This window comes from Phycodurus eques, chromosome 17, assembly GCF_024500275.1.
Source record: "Phycodurus eques isolate BA_2022a chromosome 17, UOR_Pequ_1.1, whole genome shotgun sequence".
NCBI lineage: Eukaryota > Metazoa > Chordata > Actinopteri > Syngnathiformes > Syngnathidae > Phycodurus > Phycodurus eques.
In genome coordinates, this window is record NC_084541.1 from 13,554,682 (window position 1) to 13,576,902 (window position 22,221).

Sequence of the window (22,221 nt, forward strand, 5' to 3'; positions counted from 1 at the left end):
TTGATATTTTGTGCCGAAAAGAGACATTCCCGCTCTCTCTGCTTGCTGACGTACCGGAAATGACTACGTTTGCCTAGCAACGGGCGATGCGCGGGGCCTTTACTCCCGTTTATAAAAACCTAACTAAACATATTATATTGTGTTTCTGTCGCAGAAAATAATCATACAGTAATGAAATCTTTCAAAGAATCCCCCTTTTTTTGTCTGTCCCTCAAAACAGAATAAAAACGCAGATTTGGTGGGGACGTGGGGGCTAGGAATGGCCTACCAGTGGTGTGCTGTGAGGCCCTTCAGATCCAAAAGCACTGACCAACAATTACAACTTCAATAAATTATTTATTTATAGTATTTATTATACTATTATTAATTGCAATGTGAATTAATCACAATTTGACATGATTTAAAATGTGAATTTATTAACTTGGCTCTTAACCTAGTGAAACGTGAGGAACAACTGTGCCAAAATTCAACTGATACAAACCAAATAAAATATGTATTAATTTATCAGAATCATATTTTTGAATGCATTACATTTTCCATTAATTAAAATGTGAAAGGTTGACATGCCATAATGAAATAACTTCAAAGTAAATGGAATAAATATGTTAACATCGGGATGTATTAAATAAAGTGAAAGTGAAATTATATAACATTATATAAAATTAACTAAATTAATTTTATGAAAATTTTTTTTTTTGGCAAAAATCAATTAAATATACACCTTATTACAAAATTCCAAATTAACTGACTGCCTGCAAAAGCCCCAATATCGTTTTTTACTTGAAGCAAACATCATGTGTCTACAAAAAAACTTTTCCTCATGTTCTTTGTTTTTTATTATTATGTGTCATTTGTGGTGCAAAGCATCAAAGAGTCATGAGATAATCAGGCTCATCATAAGTCATAAGGATGTGGGAAACAAACGCTGCACATCCCTAAACGCTTGTTTCAAATGTCATTAAAATATAATATAAAGAGCATGTTTTTCTTACAAAGCAAAAGCAGATGTAATCTTTCAATTCTTTGGCTGAAATGCCCCAAATTCCTCCTTATGATAACGGAGAGAGACGGGGTGCGTCAGGTTTTGATGAATCGGGGTTATTTGCGGAAGACATAAAACATGTGTCTCCTTGAAATGAGGAATCCAAATGGACTGCCAACCCCCCTTTTAAGGCATTTTCCTTAGAAGAGAGGGAAGGAGGGAGGGGGTCTGCAAAGGGAAAGGAAGGGCTAGGGGGGTTGGCCCTGAAGGATGTTCTCACAGGATGCTGGAACAAGCAGTCCAAGGCAAGCGGCGTGAGGAGGAACAAGGGAAAAGAGTCAGCTGAGAGGAGCATTGGCGATTCCAGTGGTCGCGCGGTCGCTGTCGACCTGGTTTTGAGGTGTCGTAAGGCGGGCTCGCGCGCACGCGCGGCTGAGGATGTGATATCGATGTGGTCAGGACACGCAGCAAAGACTGGTCGTCTGCTGGGAGTCAGGTACATGTTAGTTCGGAAATGTGTGACATAAGAATGTAAACCGTAAAGTATTGATAACTTATCATAAATACAGGTCGATAATATACAATGTCTAAGATTCGTGCTCAATAAAGAATTAAAGGGTCAAAGCAAATTGACGGATACTTGATTTTACTGGGACTCCAGCCCAGAAACTTGACTTTGACGCCAATTCGTGGGCAGGTCTTGGACTTGAGTGAGATTCAATCTCCCAAAGACCCGAGACGTGTCTCAGCATCCAGCTCAAAGACCACTCGACAGATGCTCTGAACTGTTTTAAAAACCTAAAACTGCAGTTAAAAGACTTGAGGCACAAGAGTCGGAACTTGACTTGGACTTAAGCGTAAAGTCTCACGACTAGCTTTGGAAGTGAGTTTAAGACTTGAGCTTTGACATGGACTTCGTACTTGACGTTTGACATGAATGCAAAGATTTGTCTTGACTCCAGCTTGGAGAATTAGGACTTGAATTTGACTCGAGTTGAACATTTTGAGACTTTATCGCGACTCCGCCGCAGAGACTTGATGTTCACTCGAGACTCGACTTGGACTGCACCTCAAACACGGTTCTTGACATGAACTTGAAAGACTTGAAACCTGACGGGTACTCAAGCTTGAAGACCTGAGACTTGCCTTAGACTCTTCCTCAAAGACTTGGTTGAAGGTTTTGTGACTATTTGGACTCCACATCAGAGACATATCGGACTTAAAGTCAAATATTTTATACCTGACAGGTATTCAAGCTCATACGGCACTTATACTCTGATACTATTAACTTGTTCTACTCTGTCTCGCTGCTTATTTTATTGCTCAATAGTGCAATTACAATTACTACTCTACTGTATTTTAATGTTGGTCATGATGCTGGTACTTTCTGAGCTAAGTATTTTTTTTAAGTGTTACTTGGCGTTAAAAGTTGGAGAACTACTGCTCTACTGAACTTTGTGAAAGTCCGCTTTGCATGAAGCAAATTTAGTTTTTAGGCAAATGAGCAGTTTTGGTTGCATTTTGTGTACACGTGCACCTCATGCCTACGGGCATGGACTGCAACTGTGGAATAATGACTCGCACATTGGCAAACGTGAACCTGTTTCAGACATATTTTGTTCTGTGTTTTTCACTGAGTTACAAAGTATATTTTGTCAAAAGAAGACGTAACACTGTTCGATCAAATAACAACACAATGCTCTTTGGTTTTATTTGAAAAGTCACTGGCTTTCTGTAGAACCAGTTTTTAACCAGAAACCCCCCCCAAAAAAGACTCTGTTGTTCACGAGGGCATGAATAGCTCAGTCATAGGTCAGCGCAGGTTTACTTCCTCTCGGCTTCCTTTGCGAGGGCCATAACACTTCCAGTACGCATCCTGTGCCTGTGGATGTGTCCACTGATGATGTCCTTGTCCCATAGCAACATGGCTGCCTTCCCGCTGCTCTTTCCGCTTCTGGCCGGCTGCGTGGCGGCGGCGGTCCACCCTTCCCGCCACCGTCCTTCGTGCCGCATCGTAAGTAAAAGTTACTCCCTTTCTAGTGTGTTTTCAGTAGAAGCACATTCCTTATGTTTTAATATAAATAAATAGCGAGGGGTGGGTTTATTTGGACAGGTTGCGCATGGCAACGGGGATGAAATTCCTAATCTGCTTGAGCTGTTTCATTTATTGACTCCACACTAGAGATACTCCTGGTGGATGGATCACGTTTGGCTTTTTGGCCCAGGTTCCCCAATACATACACCCCTTAAATTACTGACACTAGTCGAGTGGTGTTGTAATTGTGTGACAACTGGTAATCTAAGTCAGCCCTCCTCCTGTTTGATTCATGTTCTAAGGAAATACTCAAAAGAGTTTTTGATAAGTGACGAGAAATTTAATCACGGGTGGGTCATAAGTGAAACAAAAGTTCATGTTGAGTAACTTAATCATGAGTCAGGGTGATAAAAAGCTAGTAAAAATGTTTTTTTGAAAGGTTTCAGGTTCAGAAATGGCAATGACAGAAGTTGGGAATGACACTGCAAAAAACAGGAGGACAGTGCCCCAACCCGATCGAAGGTCACGGGCATTCAATGTTGGTTTTCGGCGTTGCCGCTTACATGCAGTGATTTCTCCAGATTCTCTGAACCTTTTGATGATATTATGGACCGTAGATGATGAAATCCCTACATTCCTTGCAATTGTACGTTGAGGAACTTAAACTGTTCGACTATTTTCTCACACACATGTTCACAAAGAGGTGAACCTCGCCCCATTTTTGCTTGTGAATGACTGAGCAATTCAGGGAAGCTCCTTTGATACCCAATCATGGCTCCCACCTGTTCCCAATTAGCCTGATCACCTGTGGGATGTTCCAAACAGGTGTTTGATTCCTCAACTTTCTCAGTCTTTTTTCCCACCTGTCCTAGCTTTTTTGGAACGTGTTGCAGCCATAAAATTCTAAGTTAATGATTATTTGCTAAAACAATTAAGTTTCTCTGCACATTAAATATATTGTATTTGTAGTGTATTCAATTAAATATAGGTTGAACATGATTTGCAAATCATTGTATTCTGTTTTTATTTATGTTTAACACAACGTCCCGACTTCATTGGAATTAGGGTTGTACTATAAAAAGTTGGCTTGGTAAAATATGGGACCTTTAACCCCTCACACCCACTTTGAGACACCTTTTCAAATGTTTGTGTTTGAAACTCCAAAAACTCTATAAAATGGGCACTCTGAAATTCACTTGCTTGTTATTTTTGGAAGTTACCCACCCCAACCACTCATCACCTTTGGTTCAAAATAAAGTAAAAACAACCAATCAATGCCCCGTGATAGAAAATGCAGAACAGAAAATGAGTGAATGGGTGGAAGGAACAACCAATCAATGAACATGCTAACATAATCCACTTAAGAATCTTTGACCTTTTAGGTATTCCATAAAGTTCACTAAAATGCAGAGAGCACGTTTTACACGGTAGGTAGTCTTTGTTTACATCGGCCTGTAAGCAATGACCAGCTTTTTATCTAAACCGCAAGTATGCGGAGAATCTGAAAGTCCTTAGTGAGAAATCGGAGATGGAGACAGGTTTATGGGCGGTTTTTGGACCAAAGGGGGGCGATGGGTGGGCGGTGGTGGTGAGTGGCGGATGGTGGGGTTCCTCTGGCCATATGTTTCTGATTATAAACTCAATAGGTTTAATATATATATCTTGTCCCAAGGGATGGAGAGTTATCAACCAAGAGTTACTTTTTAATAATAAAGGTACTTTCTTTTGTCGGTACTTCTTACTAGCATTTCCCTCTGGATTTATCTGAGAGATCTTGGCTCAAGGAGATGAGAAGCATTCGTATGGTGTTATGTCTCTAAACAGCAAAATAACAGATTTACAGAGAATTTAGGTTTTCATTGGACCGATGGCCTCGTAAATCAAAAGTACACTTTGAACATGTTTTGGTATTTTCTCAACATGATCCCACCAACACGCTGTGTGTGTTTGTCTGCATCGGCAGGTGGGCACGAGCGTGGTCTGCAGTGATTTGAGCCTCACCAGTGCCCCCGCCAACCTCCCGTCAGGTGTCCAAGTGCTGGACCTCTCACAGAACCAGCTGCAGAATCTCAGCCGTGACACTCTGGCTGACCACATGGGCCTCCGTCACCTGGACTTGCACTCCAACAAGATCCACTTCATTCAGCCGGGACTTTTTGAAACCATGAATGACCTTAAAGTCCTGGATCTGTCCGGGAATCGTCTCAACGTGTTTGCTCTGGCTAAAATTAAAATCGGAACGCTTTCAGCCGTGGAGTCTCTGGATCTGTCCAGCAATGGCTTATACACCGGGATGTCTGACATTTTTCTCAATGATTCTCCTTCGCTCGTGGAGCTGTCACTGAGCGGCAACAGCATCACCAAGATTGCGCAAAACACTTTCAACGGCGCGTTGTCCCTGAGGAAGATCAGCCTCCACGACAACATCATTTTGGAGATCGAAGACGGCGCCTTCGACTCTCTTGATGGCTTGAGCGAACTGGACTTGTCCAAGAACTCCATCGCTTGCATCACCGACTTCAATCTCAGTCGTCTGAGAGCATTGAACCTCAGCAGGAACAGCCTGGAGCTCTTCCAGAGCACCAGATCGGCTGAGCCGTACCACCTCGCCTTTCTGGATCTGAGTGAAAACAAATTGCCTTACTTCCCGCTGCTGCCTACGAACAACGCTATCCGGCATCTGGACCTGTCGCGCAACCGCCTGCAGAGTGTCGACGTGATGGACATGGCTGACACAAAGATGTCAGAGACAGTTTTGAAGCACCTGAGACACTTAGACTTAAGTTTCAACCAGCTCACAGGCTTGCCACAGTCCTTCTTTAACACTATGATGTTACTGGAGGTCCTGAATGTGAGCAACAACTGTATTGTCTCGTTTTCTGTCACTGACAAAGACCTCCTTCCCACAGTGAAGATTGTCAACTTCAGCTATAACTCCTTACAGAGACTTTCCCTCAGGGAAGGCACTCTGCAGGCGTTGGAGGAGCTCTTCCTACAAGGGAACGACCTTAGCACCCTGGCACATCAAACCTTCCAGAGACTTCCTAGTCTGAACCTTCTGCAGCTCCAGGTGAACAATTTACGAGTGTGCCCCTCGGAGACAAAACCAGACCAAAATCCTTCAGGTTGTGTCTCGTTCTCTTCTGTTCCAAAACTGAAGTTCCTTTACCTTTCTCAGAACAATTTGAAGATTTTGCCATACAGGGCATTCGCCAACACCCCTCTCAGCCTGCTGGACTTGTCCCTCAACCCCGGCTTGGAGATGCACCAAGACTCCCTGGTCGGTCTAGAGCACTCCCTGGTCCAGCTCTTCCTGAGGGAGAATAACATCTCCATGCTGAACAGGGACATGTCGTCACTGAGGAGCCTGAAACTTGTCGACCTGTCCACCAACCACCTGACCAGCCTTCCTGCATGGAACCGAGAGTCGTCCATCGAGACCCTCAACTTGCAGAACAACAGCCTGGTCACACTGGAGCATACCACCATGGCAGCGCTAGAACGCTCGCTGAAGACACTCTATGTGGGCGACAATCCACTCAGCTGCTGCGGAAACCTGGACTTAGTGCGCCTGCTGCAGCACTCAGATGTGGTGGTGCCCGACATTGAGGCGGCGACATGCATTCTCCGTGAGGGCTTGGAACCAGTCAACATCGAGAAGGTGACTTGGGAAATGTGTCAAGGGCGAAAGAAAGCCAACTACATCGTAGTCATCGTCGTGATTGTGTTCTTGGCAGTGATCGCCTTGGGACTGCTGGTGAAATACTGCAAGTCAAGGAAGCGGAAGCGCATCCAAACATTTAGTGTATGAAAGATAATTCACTTTGACTAAAGCGGTGTACACACACAGCGATTCTTAAGATCTTAACCGAATTTTAAAATGCGAGAGACGGCGTTCACCACACACATAGGGATTTGTGATTGTAAATATTTTTAAACATTTACGATCGTGTCAAGTTAATATTTTAGAGACATCCAATAATCAGGATTTAGCTTACATTGATCGGAAATGGATGAAACATTTTTAAATTGTGTGTGCCCCACTTAAATTATGGTGGAAAACAATTTAGAAGGTATGTATTTTTAAAAGTCCAGAATACTTTCAATCTTGTGTCAGCATCTACTGGTCATTTGAGTTTATGTTTTTTCTTACAAACCTAACATAGCACAAAGACTGAAATTGAAGGATTGCTAAGGAATAGAAGCGTGCAACGCAATTTAGAGCATGAAGGATAATTTATTTGGCATTCAAACTCAAACTTTGACTATAACGGGGTACACTCACATTAATTTTGAAATGCGAGAGACTTCAAAACAGCCAAACTTAGTGTCGACCACACACAAGGATTTGTGGTCATAAATATTAAACAGGTTTAAAATTTACAATTGACAGCCCCAACTGTCTTCCGAGTAGATCCGGGAGAGAAAATCAATCTTAACACTCCCACACCACAGGATAATCCCTCAAGACAACCTTTCAGAGTCATCCAATAATCAAGCCTTTGCCGACTTTGATCAGAAGGGAAGAAAAATCATTCTTAACACACCACAGAATAATCAGTTAGGATAACCTGTTAGAGACATCTGATAATCAGTCCTTTGATGACTGTAATTGGAATGGGGCAAATTGCTCCAATTCGGACCGATTATCAGTACGTGTGTAACCCGCATAATAGATTTTGACGGAAAATTTTACTTTTAACAGTCCAGAATACGTACATTTTTTGCCAACATCTAGCGGTTACTTGAGCGTTTTTGAACTATATTGAATCCAAATATGAAATCAGTTTTATGGTTTCCATTTTAATGGCGACTCAGAAATGTTCGCTTTCTTTTTGACTTAGCATAAAGAATGGAATTGAAAGAGTCCCTTGCCCGGCGTTGTTCAAAACAAATGAAAAAGAGTCATCAAATTGAACACTTGGAGAAAACGAACGCCTGAGTGGACGTTTCGAACTAGCGGTTAGCTAGTCTGGACTCAAGCTTGAAAACAAAGCTGAAAACAAAGTTAACAACACTACAAAATATCATGAAAGAAAAATGAGTGGATGAAGTATGATGCCATAATCGGACTCCGGCAACCCATCCTCTTAAGACTCTTTAAGTAGTTTTGCACTTTACGCTTCCTCTTATTTTTTGTGTTATCTGTGAACACTAATGACAAATTAAAAAAAAAAGTTGTATAATTTATTTTTTATAAAAGTAAAGATGGAGATTTTAATATACTACTACTGGACTGAGCACTCGCAATAGCCCAATAACTGTGACACTGTTTTACAATGATGGAACACTTTTGTACCAAAGATTATGATGATGAAAATAAAAGATATTAATGTATACACTGACAATATGTGATTAAACGTAAACGTGCACACTTTATTCTTTTCTTGTCAGTTACTGAGACAAACTAGCCCGGCTCGTACGACAACGCTTGGTGCTAATGTTAGCTCTGGTGTCTGTGCTTGCTTCAACATGTTTTGAATGAAGGTTAAAGTGTTTAGCATTTTGCACACAACCACACTCTTTGTTTGTGGAAGCTATCATGGTTGCTAACTGACTAACTGTTGAGTAAACAGAAGTGATACTACGCGCTACGCCAACGTCAAAAAAAGGCTCGTTTAAGGAGCTGCTTCATCATAGGGAAGCAGAGATCGAATCTCGTCTATTTTTAGCCATAATGAACACAATCAAACGTCTAGACTTTTTTTTTGTTTATGTCGCTCTCACAAGTGGTTTTAATCTGTATATACAATCTGTAGAATAAACCCAACACTGTGTTTATTAACAACACAACAATAAGTAATAACGCTAATAATGATAGTTACAATGATAACAAGAAGAAATGTTTGAGTCAAAATCCAGCAACGTGTTTACGGGATAGTTCGAGGAGGTTTGGAAGAGGCCCTGGGGGAGGTTAATTGGAAGCAGGCCACACTCACTCACTTTCCTGGTCCATGTTGTTCTCAGTGAGCTGCCGGTGACTCATGGTGACGCTAAGCAGTCCACTTAAGTCCTACTGAGATAATTAAAAAAAAAAAAAAAAAACATTAAAGAACTGTGACTACAAAGGAACTTACAAACAAACAGCAATCCAGAACAACTGAGGGTAAACTTTTTAGTTGGTAATTATAAGGTCGATGCATGGGTTATTCCAAAACTGGAAGACATTATCTGTCCCACCGTGAAATTTCAAGTAGACCTTGCACAAAAATACAGAAACATGTACGCTACTTCTTGTGTAAATTATAGTTGTCTCAAGACAAAACGTATTCAAAGTATATAGGTTTTAAATAGTACTAATTATCCTCTAAAACTCTAAAACTCTAAAACCGTGTCCCGAAAACCTTTTTAGCTATCTAGAGGAGAAACAAAGGAAGGGGTAGGTAGGCCTTTCTCGCTTCTATTTTTCATATCTTTTCAATGTTTTTAGTCTTAATGGTGTGTGTCACGCAAACCAACGTCACCCTGTTACTCATATTATCAGAAAAAGTCATAATAACCTCCTTTTTTTTAATTAGCTAAGCTTTCTCTTGATCAGTTAGCATAGCAGCTAACACAGCTAGGATGTACTCTTTCTTGAGCTACAACTCTAGCATTAGCATTGATTTTAAACCCGTTACTTGCAACGCTGTTACTGCGCAATACTAAAATTACGTTAACTTTCAAGTGTACAACAAAAGCGGCAGGACGGATTCTGAAGTGTTTCTGGCAATATTATCTGCTCCTGTTCAGCCAAATGCTTTCAGAACTCATTGCAGATGGACAATGACCGGAAGTAATTTTCTGCAAAGACAAAATACAGGGAGTGGTATGCACTGGCTAACCTGAATCTGATTGAGCATTATTTCAAATCCATTGCTGTGGTGTTTAACCCAAAAAGAGGAGAATTGTGCCGATGTCCCAGTATTTATGGACCTGTCTGTAGGTGGGACCGTGGTTGGTAGATTAGGTTGGTACACTACTGGGTAACAGAGGTAAATCATTACTTTGTAGGGAGGTTTTGAGTTAGGTAGGTACTATAGGTAGAAATAAGGGGAGGTAGTTAGCTGGACAGGAAGATACTTGTTAGACATCTGTCAAGGTTGCTGACGAGATAGGTACTGTGCTGGATGTTTGGTACTGGTTCGGACTTGGTGTAGATCAGTGAACATGCATCCACCAGGGGGCGCTGCTTTCCATTTAAACAATGGTCAGTTGTCCACGAGCGTGTCCTCGAGTCTCCACTAGATGGCGCTCGATACATCAGTGTGTATTTTTAGCAGAGATAAGCAGATCAGGAACAACAATGACTTGAATGACTTCAATTTCACACCGACAGGCTTTTAGCATTCAGCACAATTACACTAACGCAAGCGCGCACGCACGCGCATCCCCACCTTCCCCCCACCACATACACAAAAACTTAATTGGCTTTACATGGATGTGTATTTACTGCTAAACAATGCACGGTACACTACCAGGCTCATCATTTCTTTTAGCAAGGTCTGACAATGCAACAATATGATAATACTTACAGTTTTTAACTAAATAGTTGACTTTCCTGGAATTGGCTGACTATGCCCAAAGTCAGCTGGGATAGGCTCCAGAATCTCTGCCGCAACCGTCATGAGGAGAAAATGGACAAATGGATAACGACCTTTAATATCTATTTCTATTTGTTTAGGTTTGGATTTTTATCTAAGTTATTTTGAAATATATTTAATAAATGTTTTTCATTTTTATTGAATTATTTTAAATGAAGTTTGGAATGTTATCATAGTGATTTGTTTTTATTTTATTTATTATTCTAAATATTTGTATATGTTTTAATTATTTTATTTTTTCAAACAATCATTTGGAATGACTTTGAACTTTGCTTTGAATTCATTTTAAACTTTTTAATGTTAAAATACATTTTAAATATATGTTATTTTTAATTTTATATTATTTTAAAATGGCGGCACTGTGGCCGACTGGTTAGAGCGTCAGCCTCACAGTTCTGAGGACCCGGGTTCAATCCCCGGCCCCGCCTGTGTTCTCCCCGTGCCTGCGTGGGTTTTCTCCGGGCACTCCGGTTTCCTCCCACATCCCAAAAACATGCATGAATGGGGGACTCTAAATTGCCCGTAGGTGTGACTGTGAGTGCGAATGGTTGTCTGTTTGTATGTGCCCTGCGATTGGCTGGCAACCAGTTCAGGGTGTACCCCGCCTCCTGCCCGATGATAGCTGGGATAGGCTCCAGCACGCCCGCGACCCTAGTGAGGAGAAGCGGCTCAGAAAATGGATGGATGGATTATTTAAAAAAAAAAAATATATATATATATATATGCATTTTAAATCGAACGTGTTTAAAATGTAATCTAATTTAATTAAGTTCATAGTTTTCATTTTAATAGTAAATATGATTGAGTACAGTATTTTATTTTTCATCCAAAATTGATAGTCACATGAATGAACGCACAAACAAAAACTGATAAAAACATAACCACCTTATTAAAGAACTTTGTGAAATATGATTGGAAGAATGGAAAATAGAAAAAAAATGCTGCAAAAACATCCCGTGACGATAACGAGATAATAAGCAGATGATTGTGTGTAGACGCACAAAGCAGCGTGTGTTAACTCAGCATGCATGCCTGTGTGTGCGCGCGCGCTACCCATTGAAGGTGACTTTGCCTCCCTTGCTTGCCTGAGCCTCTCTTAAGAGCACACCACCACAACAATCTAACTCGAGGAACCATTTCCCGACACAAAATGGTGGCAATTATCTGTTCCTGGGTCAAACTCTCACCATCGTTATACATTTTTAAATAACTGCATGGGATTTCAACTCAGATGTAAACACGACGGTCATGCGTAGAGAGACGGTAAAAGTAAAATAGAGTAAAACTACTCACCCCTGGAAAACACAGACAGGAAATGGCATCTTTTAAACATAGCAGAAACAAACACAAGCTTTGTGATATTTACGTCATTGCATTTATTAGTGTAATAATCATTTTGTAGAATACTAATAATGTTAGTTAACAGAATTATTTGAATTATTAAAAAAATGAAATAGAAACAAATATAAATAAAAACAAACAAAAAAATGAAATAGAAACAAATATAAATATTAAATAGTTAAAGTGTTCTATTTAACAGAAATAGAAAAATTACTGATTAAAAATATAAATAAAAAATGTTACCATTTAACAAAATATATTAAATATTTAAAAGCATTATTTAACAGAAATATAGTGATTATTAAAAATATGTAATAAAAATCATATTAAAACTATAAAATATTAATTTAAATATCTTATTTTAAAAAAATAGATACAAATGTATTGAATAAGTAATACAGATATATTATTATAATATACACACACATATATATATATATATATTAATAAATATGAAAATATATAGTTTATTATTTTTATCAAATATAAAAATATGATTGAATAAAATATGAAACATTTAAGAATATTATTCAATATGAATATACTGAATATTTAATTAACAAGGCGGCACGGTTAGCACATCTGCCTCACAGTTCTGAGGACCGGGGTTTTTTAGGTGTGAATGTGTGCGCGAATGGTTGTTTGTTTCTATGTGCCCTGCGATTGGCTGGCGACCAGTTCAGGGTGTACCCCGCTTCTCGCCCAAAGTTAGCTGGGATACGCTCCAGCATGCCTGTGACCCCTGTGAGGATAAAGCAGTACAGAAAATGGATGGATGGATTTAATTAACAAAATGTGTACATTTTTATTTAACAAAATATATTGAAACCTCATTTGACTATTAAGGGGCACATCCGCAGACGGCACGCACTTCCACCTTTTCGAGCTGACATCGTATATGGACAAATGTATGTCCATAAAGGTGTGCTCAGATGAGTGCGGTGCAGAAGAATGTGAGGGTAGGCGGTGTGGGAGTACACAGAAAGCACTGCTTTTATTGGACTGCAATGGACCAGACCGGGTGGGACGCCACCAGGTAAAAGGGGGATTGAGGGGTTGGGGGCCAGGGGAGATTGGCAGCCATGGTTAAGGCAACACACAAAGAGCATGCAGATATACAGTCACAGAGAAAGGACATTATCATATTGCTTGTCAAAGTCTCGCTCCAAACATCCAAATTGTACAAAAAGGAAGAAAATAGGCTTCTCGCACTAATGAAAAATATACGTTTGTTTGTTTTTAAAGTTGTCCCTCCCTCCTACAAAGAAGACTCTAATACAAGAAAATAAATATAGCAAAAAAAATGTCAGAGAAAAATAAAAAATAATTTAAAATAGCTCTTTTTTCTTCTTTTCATATATGTTCAATAGTTCTCTTTGCTATTCACAAATGGCACAACATTCTTTTGAAACAAAAACAAGACAGAAGGATAAAACCCCTGCGACATTCATATTCACGTGTTGAAGAAAGAAGCTTTTGATGCAACAGATTGATAAATTATTATTATTATTTTTTTTTTAAAAGAAGAGTCAGATGCTGATCTGGATTCACACCGGTCTAAACACAATCTGGATTCTGGTGCTGGTGAAGATGACACTTTCAATGAACACAAAGAGAAACTCTGCTTGTTTTAAGCCAATAAATTATTAGAAAACATTAAAACCCTCCTGTTATGTTTTGGGTCAAATTGACCCTTTTGAAAGTTTGACATTACAACCAAAAAGCAGTTTTTCATTTTGAAACACCTGCTTGGCTTAAAATTACTATTAACATATCACTTTAGCATCATAAAACACTCTGGGTCAAATTGACCCATTTTAAAGGCAAAGAAAAGTAGTTTTTAAACAATGTCTATTGTGACTATATTTTGGTTTGTGACACTTCACTTTTGGATCATTTATCGCACCTTGGGACAAAATACTCCATTTTAAAATTGAACAAATAAAACAAAAAGGGTGGCACGGTGGCCGACTGGTTAGAGTGTCAGCCTCACAGTTCTGAGGACCCGAGTTCTATCCCCGGTCCCGCCTGTGTGGAGTTTGCATGTTCTCCCCGTGCCTGCGTGGGTTTTCTCCGGGCACTCCGGTTTCCTCCCACATCCCAAAAACATGCATTGATCGGATAATCTAAAAATTGCCCGTAGGTGTGACTGTGAGTGCGAATGGTTGTTTGTTTGTATGTGTCCTGCGATTGGCTGGCAACCAGTTCAGGGTGTACCCCCGCCTCCTGCCCGATGACAGCAGGGATAGGCTGCAGCACGCCCGCGACCCTCGCGAGGAGAAGCGGCTCAGAAAATGGATGGATGGAAAATAAAAAGAGTTGTTTATTATTTTTTTTGTGTGAAATGTATTCTGTTTCTGATACTTTTGGATAGGTAAAAGTTGTATTGGGTCAAAATGACCCATTTAAAAATCAAACAAATCCATCTATAAAAAGTTCAAACTAGTTTTCCATCAATGTTTGGTGGAATTTTTTTTCCATTTCTGACACTTTTGTATAATTAATAATACTCTGGGTCAAAATCACCCATTTTGAAATCTAACAAATACAACAACAACAAAAGTTAAAATAAATTCTTAAACAGTTTTTGTCTTTGCTGTTTCAGACCCTTTGGAAAAATCTAAAGTGGAAGAGGTCAAAATGACCCATTTAAAAAACAAACAAATACAATGAAAAGGTAAAATTAATTTTCAAACAATATTTTGGGGGATTTTCTTATTTTACTTGGCACTTTGGGATCATTAAAAGCACACGGATCAAATTTACCCCTTTTAAAGTTGAAGAAATACAATTTTAAAAAGTTGAAAGTTAGTTCATTCAGTTTCTGATACTTTTGGATCCTTTATGGTGGCTTGGCTTAATATGACCCATTTAAAAATCTAACAAATTCAATACAATATTGTTAAAATTCTAATTTTAATCAATGTTTATTGGGATGTTTATTCATTTTGCACACTTTTGGATCATTAAACATGCCCTGGGTCAAAATCACCCAGGAACAATATCACTGTTGCTGAGAAACAAACGTAACAGGAGGGTTAAGTGCTGTTTTAAGGGTTTACTTTAGGTGCTCTCACACCTGTAGTTGGCTTTTTCTGGTCAGAACCAGTCAGTGGGTTTTTAAACTTGGTCCACGGCCCCCCAGGGTTCGGTTCGTACAAATACTGAGTGTGCTAAAACACATCCTTATACCGCTGTCTTCTCTGATTGGTCAAGAAATTGAATAGGTAGCGGGGTTCCTAGTAATAAGTGTAACACAAATGGAGCAATGTCGTGCTGTTTGTTGAGAACTTTAATAACTATGTGGACAAGCTAGGCTAGGCTACAACACACCAGCAAATAGCCTCATTCGCTACCAAAACAAGGCATAAAATAATAAGCATGCATGACAACATGCTAACTGCTAATATGCTAACCCAAAGACGCACCCTTAAGTCTATGGTCTAATCTTGGTTTACATGCCACCTTTAGCTATGTTTTTGGTAGGACCTTATCAATAACATCTAGTCCATCATCCTGCTAGCCGCTGATGCTATTGCTAACTGGGCCGAAGTAGCTGATTTGGTCCTGCTGAACCGGACCCAGGGGGAAAGCCAACTGGATTAAAGCAAAGGGTGCTCGTGGTAAAAGCACCTTTAGGCTAAACAGTGCTGAACCCTTTATTTTAAAACCTGAAATTTTTAGTTGATTAAAGGTAAAATTATGCTAAAGTGAAAGGCAAAATGAATTTATAATACCACTTTGTGCCTCAGGGGGGGTGGGCGTGTGGGTGCGGTTGAATCACCAACTTGGACCAGTAGATGTAAAAAAGCTTAAAATAATGACATTAGCGTTTCAACCATAGACGTGAACAGTAGACACGCCATCGCCCTGTAGCTGCCTGACTTAACCAACGTGCCTAGGTAGCGGCCACTTTAGGGAGGTCGACGTTCCGATAGAAGGCAATGGCAAGGAAACTGAAATTAAATCGAAACTTGCTCAATTCTCAACCGATTTTCATGAGGGTTACTCCTTTGTCAACGCCAACCAAAGCGTATGCTATTTATCAATACACAATATAAGGAGAGAAAAAAATAAAATAAAAAAAAAACCACATCAACATTTTTTTCATGTGAAAGGGACTCCCAGTTTCCTTGTTGTTATTGTACGGTGTTTTATGCAACCGTATGCAGTAAAATGTACCGACATCCTTGTTCTTTTGATTTTCTTGCCATCTACGCACATGGAATGCGCTGTTAACTTCGACCTCCCTAGCTTAGCGTAGCCGTCAGGACGGAGCTCAAAATGGGTGTCGTATCTACCAATACATATCTGTGGCATCAACAGTGTGGGTGGGGGGGCACTTACTAACAAAATGCTGCCCCCTACTGATGACAGGGTGAAAATGCAATTGTATATTCAGAAGTGCCATCAAATCATTTATCAGTCCACATGTATTCTACCTTTTTTCCCTCCATTCACCATTGTTGTGTCTATTCCCCAAATTACTTTCTTTAGGTTTCTGATTAAATTCTAGAGCGCCACCTGTTGAATGCATTTTCTGTCATGTGGACTGAGAGTTCCGTTTTTAAAAACAAGTGTCCCATGTTGAAAAATACGTAAAAATTGAAACTGAACTGAAAAAAAGATCGGAATATAATCCGAACTTCAAAGCCAACAGCGAGTCCAAAGTAGCTCACGACACATAGCTTAGCATCTACTTCACACAGAAGGCAAACACCTCCTGTCTACATTACGCTAGGAAGCTAGGATGCTAGGAAGAAGAGGGCGTGGTCGCCACACTGTAAATATTGTATGATAGCGGTTTGTGTACACTAAGAAGACAACGCGGTGGGTAAATTCGACTCTATTGACCGCCTACGCCACCGTGTCGCCTCGCTACTACGTGGTATGATCTTTGCCGTCTACTTGGAAAGAACAAGCAAACGTCTCAGGTTGTCGTTCTCGTTGCCAGCAGTAATATTAATAACAATAGACTCCTCTTGGAAGGACTGCATACCGGAGTGTCGGGCGCGCACACGGGAGCGTCAGGAACGCACACCGGTTCTTCAGGAACGCATTTGGGAGTGTCAGGATCGCATTCGGAAGTGTCGGGACCGCATACACGAGCATCAGGAACGCATACAGGAGTGTCAACAGCATATCCATGAGTGCTGCGAGCATATACGGGAGCATCAGGAACGCATCCGGGAGTGTCTAGAGTATACGCTCTATAGCCGACGCCTGGTCGCATATTCAAACCCTGTAACACCAAACCTGCTTTAAGTGAAAATGTATGATCAGTTCAGCAGCAACGTGATGATAACATCGCGTCGGATTAGTGGAGCGACCAAAAAAAAAACAGGAAGTGTAAACTGGGCCGCGCAGCTGATGGGTACCGGCGTGGTGGTCATCTGACCACACCGAGTGCTCAGTAGTTGTCCAAACGTGGAAGTTTCTCGACATACACACGTTGTTTTCTTTATATATGTATATTTATTTATTTATCTATTTATATAGCGTTTGCTAGCTTAACCTTAATTTCTATGCAAAAAACAAAAACAAACGTAGGTCATTTTATCGAGACATTTTTTTTAAAATGATTTTTCTTAAAACCCCTGAGATAATTACAGACGGCCTTCGGTCCAAAAACAGCAAAGTCTTTTTTTGAACGCACAAATTGTTGGACAAACTTCTTCGATGGTACATGGGAGTTTAGCCGTATTAGCCTAGCCACGTCATCTGCTGGCTAAAGTAATGGAACGGGAAATCGGATATGCTAAATGCTGCCCTCTAAAGGCTGCTGACTGGCACTGCTTAATGTTGAAAACATCTCTTTGATGGTAGACGTGAAAAAACACAAATCTTTGTCCGTACATCCTTCGTTCAGGCACTCTAAAAATGATTAAGGTGACACATTCGCATTGATTGTTATAAGTCAGATTGGGCGACGGCTGATTGGTTGGTGATTGTTTGGCTTGGGGGGGTGCGACAGAAGGCACAGTTTATTCCAGGCAAACAAATGGAATTTCGAATGAGGAAGAATCTTTTCGTTCGTTCTTTGTTTTTAACTGCAACTGCTGTTCTATGCGGAAGTGACAAAGCATCTTTTTATTTATTTTTTATTTTTTTGTAAACCAGCCAGTGCTAATAACGCTACTTGCTTGCTAGTTGTGCTTTCAGACGCCACCTGCTATTCAAAGACCCTGAAACCAACCTCGGTAAAGATATTTAGAAGAATGCCCCAAAGACTACGATGACTAAGTCTTTTAACGCACAGAAATTGGATAAAAAAACGGACGCCTGTTTCCTATTTCCGCGGTGAGACGCAAGGAGGCTAGTAGCTACATTCAAAGAATGCTCAGGGCACAGGTGGAGCGAGAGCGCTCACGTGTGCGCGGGTCGTTCAGGTTCCTTAGGATGCCATGACGCTGCGCCTCAGCAGGTCCTCGTTCCCAGAATGCAACTGCGCCAGGCGGAGTTTGCGTGCTCCGCCAGGGCGCCTGTCCAAGTCGCTCTGCTCGCCGTCAGAAAAGTAGCCGTCGGCGTGGAGCAAACGCTGTTCCTTTACCTCGGACACCGTCCCACCGCCGCCTCGCCCTCGGGATTTTACTTGGCGGGACATGCGTAGCCGCGGGGACGGAGCGCCGGGCGTCCGCCCTGACATGACACCGTTGCTGCCCCACGGCTCGCCGTCCTCAGAGATGTGGCAGGAATCCATTTTGGAGATGGGCGGCTGCAGGTCTGAACTCCTGGTGTGGTGAGGGTGTTGGTGGTGGAGGAACCTGGAGGAACCTCTTGACCCCTTGCGGGCAGCATGCTTTTCCTCTGCCCCGCCACCCACCCATGGGCTCTTGACGGTAGAGGCACCGGACCCCGAGCCGGCAGACAGAAGCGTCTGCGGCGGTGGCATGGTGCCAGAGGCGTGCGGGTGTCCACGGGCGCGGGGCTTGCAGCTGCCCCGGGATTTGCGGCCTAGCTGGGGTGTCTTCCACGTGGACTCCATGGAGTTTTCCATCATCAGATTGAGCAGGCTCTCCTCGCCCTGCAGGAGCTGCAGGACAACCAGGAAAGCGCTGTCGTAAAATGAAAATGGCACACTTCCTGTCTTTTCAGGCATTGTTTCTTGAGACTGTTTTTGTGACTCTATTCATGATAGACATATCAAATGTCATAATCCTAAAGAAAATTGGCTTTGGGGGATAATTCATGGCTTTTGAGGAGTATTTTTAGTCCATTTAGGGATACTATTGAATTGTTACCTGGTCGGAGAGCAGGCTGGCGCTCTTGTCCTGGTGCTGTGAACCCAGAGCCCACTTGCTCAGCATGTCGTCGGCCGTGATCTGCACTGACTCAGCCAGCCAGCTGTCGAACAACGAGTTATCCAACGGGAAGGACTTGGACAAACCTACAGATACAAAACAACATTCAATATAATAAAAAAAAAAAAAAAAACGTGCAGTGAATTCTGCTTCCGCTGTGTAAATCGTCAGGAATGATGTGCCAAGTAGGACAGCAGGAGGTGCTGTTTGGGTGCCTTTGACACCACTGATCCTCCACACAAACAGATAAACACACACATTTGTTTCCATGACGCAGCATGCCGTTGCAGGAGGTGAGGGAGGAGGAAGGGAAACACGCCACCGTGGAAATCATGTGAGGCATTTTTTTCTACCACATTACATAGTTACAAATAAGTAATGACTGAAAATTGACAGGGTGTTGCATGATTTTTGGGAGAACTGCAGAGCTATGTGTCTACGCTTGCTGGAATTGGTGCCTGCCATAGAGGGGCATCAGCTACCACACTCATGCTTACCCCATCCCCCACCCCCTCTCCGAAAAAAATAAAAAATAATTTCTGGCTCTTTTTTTAAAAAAAAAATTATGAAAGCTCCAGACCCAAGTGCAGAGGCTAGCTGGTACATTTATGTTCACCAAGAAATTCCCAAAGTCTCATTCTTTGGAGAAAAGGAGAACAAAAATAAAAAGAAAAAATTGTGAGCATTCCAGAGCAAGGTGCCCATACCTACTCAGATAGTTGCATGCCCAAGAGGGCCCTCAGGTGGGACACTCTTGCTCACCAAGACCCCCTGAAGTCTGGTTCTCATGCGAGCTCCAGACCAAAGTGCTGAGGCCCACACTTACCTGGATTTTTACCTGCCCAAGAGGACTTTGGGGGGACACTCAGCCAGACACCTCCAAAGTATGGCTCTTTTCTAAAGGATTTTTTTTTTTTTTTTTTTTTTTTTACAAATGAGAGCTCCAGTGCGACGGGCCCAGAGTTAGGAGCCTTGAGGGGGACACTCATGCACACTCAAACCCCCCAAAAGTCAGATTTTTGTGAGAGCTGCACAGCGACCCACTTATGCTTGCTCACCTAGACCCCCAAAATCTTGTTGTTTTTTTTTAATGAGCTTCATGGCGAAGTGCCCAGGCCGGCTGGGATACTTATGTCCACCAGGACCCCTCAAAGTCTGGTTCTTTAAAAAAAAAAAAAAAAAAAAAAAATTTGAGAGAGATCTCCAGAGCGATGTGCCAAGGCCTGCACGGATTATTGCCTGCCCAAGAGGGTGCTCAACTGGGACACTCATGCTTAACCAGACATGCCCAAAGTCTGGTTTTCTTCTAGATTTTTGTCAATGAGTGCTCCAGGGTAAACTATCCAGGCCCACTCTGACTATAACAAAAATAAAAATAGTATTAAAATAATTCATCAATATACAGTGCAGACGTAGAATGTACCTAGCTCTTTAAGCAGAGGGTCACTGTCTGACTTCCATCTCTCCTTTCTCTTGCTCTCCTTTCCTGCACTCTGCTTCCTTTTTCCTCCTCCTCCTCCACCTTTCTGGACTCTCTCTGCGGGAGACACATATACATATACTGTATATAAATTATAGTATAGATCTTGAGTTAGTTTTTGGCGGTACGGTTGACGACTGGTTAGCACATCTGCCTCACAGTTCTGAGGACCCGGGTTCAAATCCCAGCTTCGCCTGTGTGGAGTTTGCATGTTCTCCCCGTGCCTGCGTGGGTTTTCTCCGGGTACTCCGGTTTCCTCCCACATCCCAAAAACATGGATGGTAGGTTAATTGAAGACTCTAAATTGCCCGTAGGTGTCAATGTGAGTGTGAATGGTTGTTTGTTTATATGTGCCCTGCGATTGGCTGGCGACCAGCACAGGGTGTACCCCACCTCTCGCCCGAAGATAGCTGGGATAGGCTCCAGCACGCCCGCGACCCTAGTGAGGAGAAGTGGTATGGAAAATGGATGGAGTTTATTATTATTTATCCCTATAAATTAGTTAGTAAATGTTCGTCAAGTCCTGTACACTAGTTATTGATGTGCACCTTTGGAAGCTTTTAAGGAGAGGAGACATAAGGGGAATGTGTGATCAAAAACATACAACTGTTTACTTGGATCAAAGTGGACGGTAATAGCCTTGAGCCACATGCTGCTTCATCAAGTTTGAAAACATTGTTTCTTTTTCTCCGTTGTAACAGTATCTAATCTCCTGTACACCGAATTTGGTCAATATTCTCCCCATTTTCTTGCTCTTTTAATTTCCCTAATCTGATCCTTTTCTTTTGTGTGCATTGCAGCTCACCAAGAGTAGGGGGGGGGGGAATAGTCTTTTTGGGGTTTTCAAGGACAAGAGTGGAAGATTTCCACCCCCTGCGGCTTGTAATCTGTGAACACATCCAACCACATCAGCAGTGCTTTAAAACACCATTTTACAAGCTTTTATGTGCATTATTTAAGGCCGCAGCAAGCGGTGCAAAGTTCCTCTATCTAAGGACTCATAAATCACTGTTTAGGGTGCTTTCCCATACTCAAAAATTTGCAGGCGTGTTCAACCTGGTCAAAATGTACATTTGGCAGGGCTTGCATGGCGTGATTGCCTATAATCGCGCCCCTGGACTTTTTTGAAAATCCAGGCCCCCGAAGTCAGTTTCACAAAAAGCTTCGTAGACACGTCCATCATGAGTAGACCCACAAAACATTCTCACAAAATCATGTCGGAAAAGACACAGCAAGTGTGCCATTTAAAGCAGCCATTTTAATCTCATTTTAGACATTTCCAGGATCCTTTCATAAAACGGGTTTTGTTTTTAAATCAGCCCCCGAGGCCACCTTCACATAGCAACATGAAATTTGGTAGAGATGTCTATCATAAGTACACCCAAAATAAAAGTCTCAAGAAACCATGCCCAAAAAGACACAGGAGGTCTATCATTTCAAGATCATTTGGGCCATTTCATTTATGCATTACTTCCACTCCTGAAGCTTTGTTTGCTTTC

General features: G+C 41.5%; 2 protein-coding genes across 6 annotated transcripts in view; one reads left to right on the top strand and one right to left on the bottom strand.

Annotated features, from left to right (window-relative positions):
* The first annotated feature begins 1,229 nt into the window (after positions 1-1,229).
* LOC133416405 (transforming growth factor beta activator LRRC32-like) lies at positions 1,230-8,396 on the top strand. Of its 2 annotated transcripts, XM_061703255.1 has the most exons (4): positions 1,346-1,478; positions 2,903-2,996; positions 4,981-6,087; positions 6,196-8,396. In XM_061703255.1, exons 1-4 carry the CDS (start codon positions 1,432-1,434, stop codon positions 6,826-6,828), a joined length of 1,881 nt encoding a protein of 626 aa, XP_061559239.1. In that variant the 5' UTR covers positions 1,346-1,431; the 3' UTR covers positions 6,829-8,396. The 2 variants fall into 2 exon arrangements, with proteins under 2 accessions (XP_061559240.1, XP_061559239.1); XM_061703256.1 differs by having other exon boundaries at positions 1,230-1,478; positions 4,981-8,396.
* An 8,874-nt stretch (positions 8,397-17,270) lies between these two features.
* jade2 (jade family PHD finger 2) overlaps positions 17,271-22,221 on the bottom strand; it is a 58,191-nt gene continuing 53,240 nt past the window's right edge. For 2 of the 4 annotated variants that reach the window (XM_061701730.1, XM_061701733.1), the window contains 3 exons: positions 20,666-20,803; positions 19,183-19,328; positions 17,271-18,974 (listed from right to left, as the gene is read on the bottom strand). In XM_061701730.1, the coding sequence (XP_061557714.1) occupies positions 18,336-18,974; positions 19,183-19,328; positions 20,666-20,803 (923 nt within the window). In that variant the 3' untranslated portion in view covers positions 17,271-18,335. The remainder of the gene's footprint in view (positions 18,975-19,182; positions 19,329-20,665; positions 20,804-22,221) is intronic. The other 2 variants (XM_061701731.1, XM_061701732.1) reach the window with 2 other exon arrangements.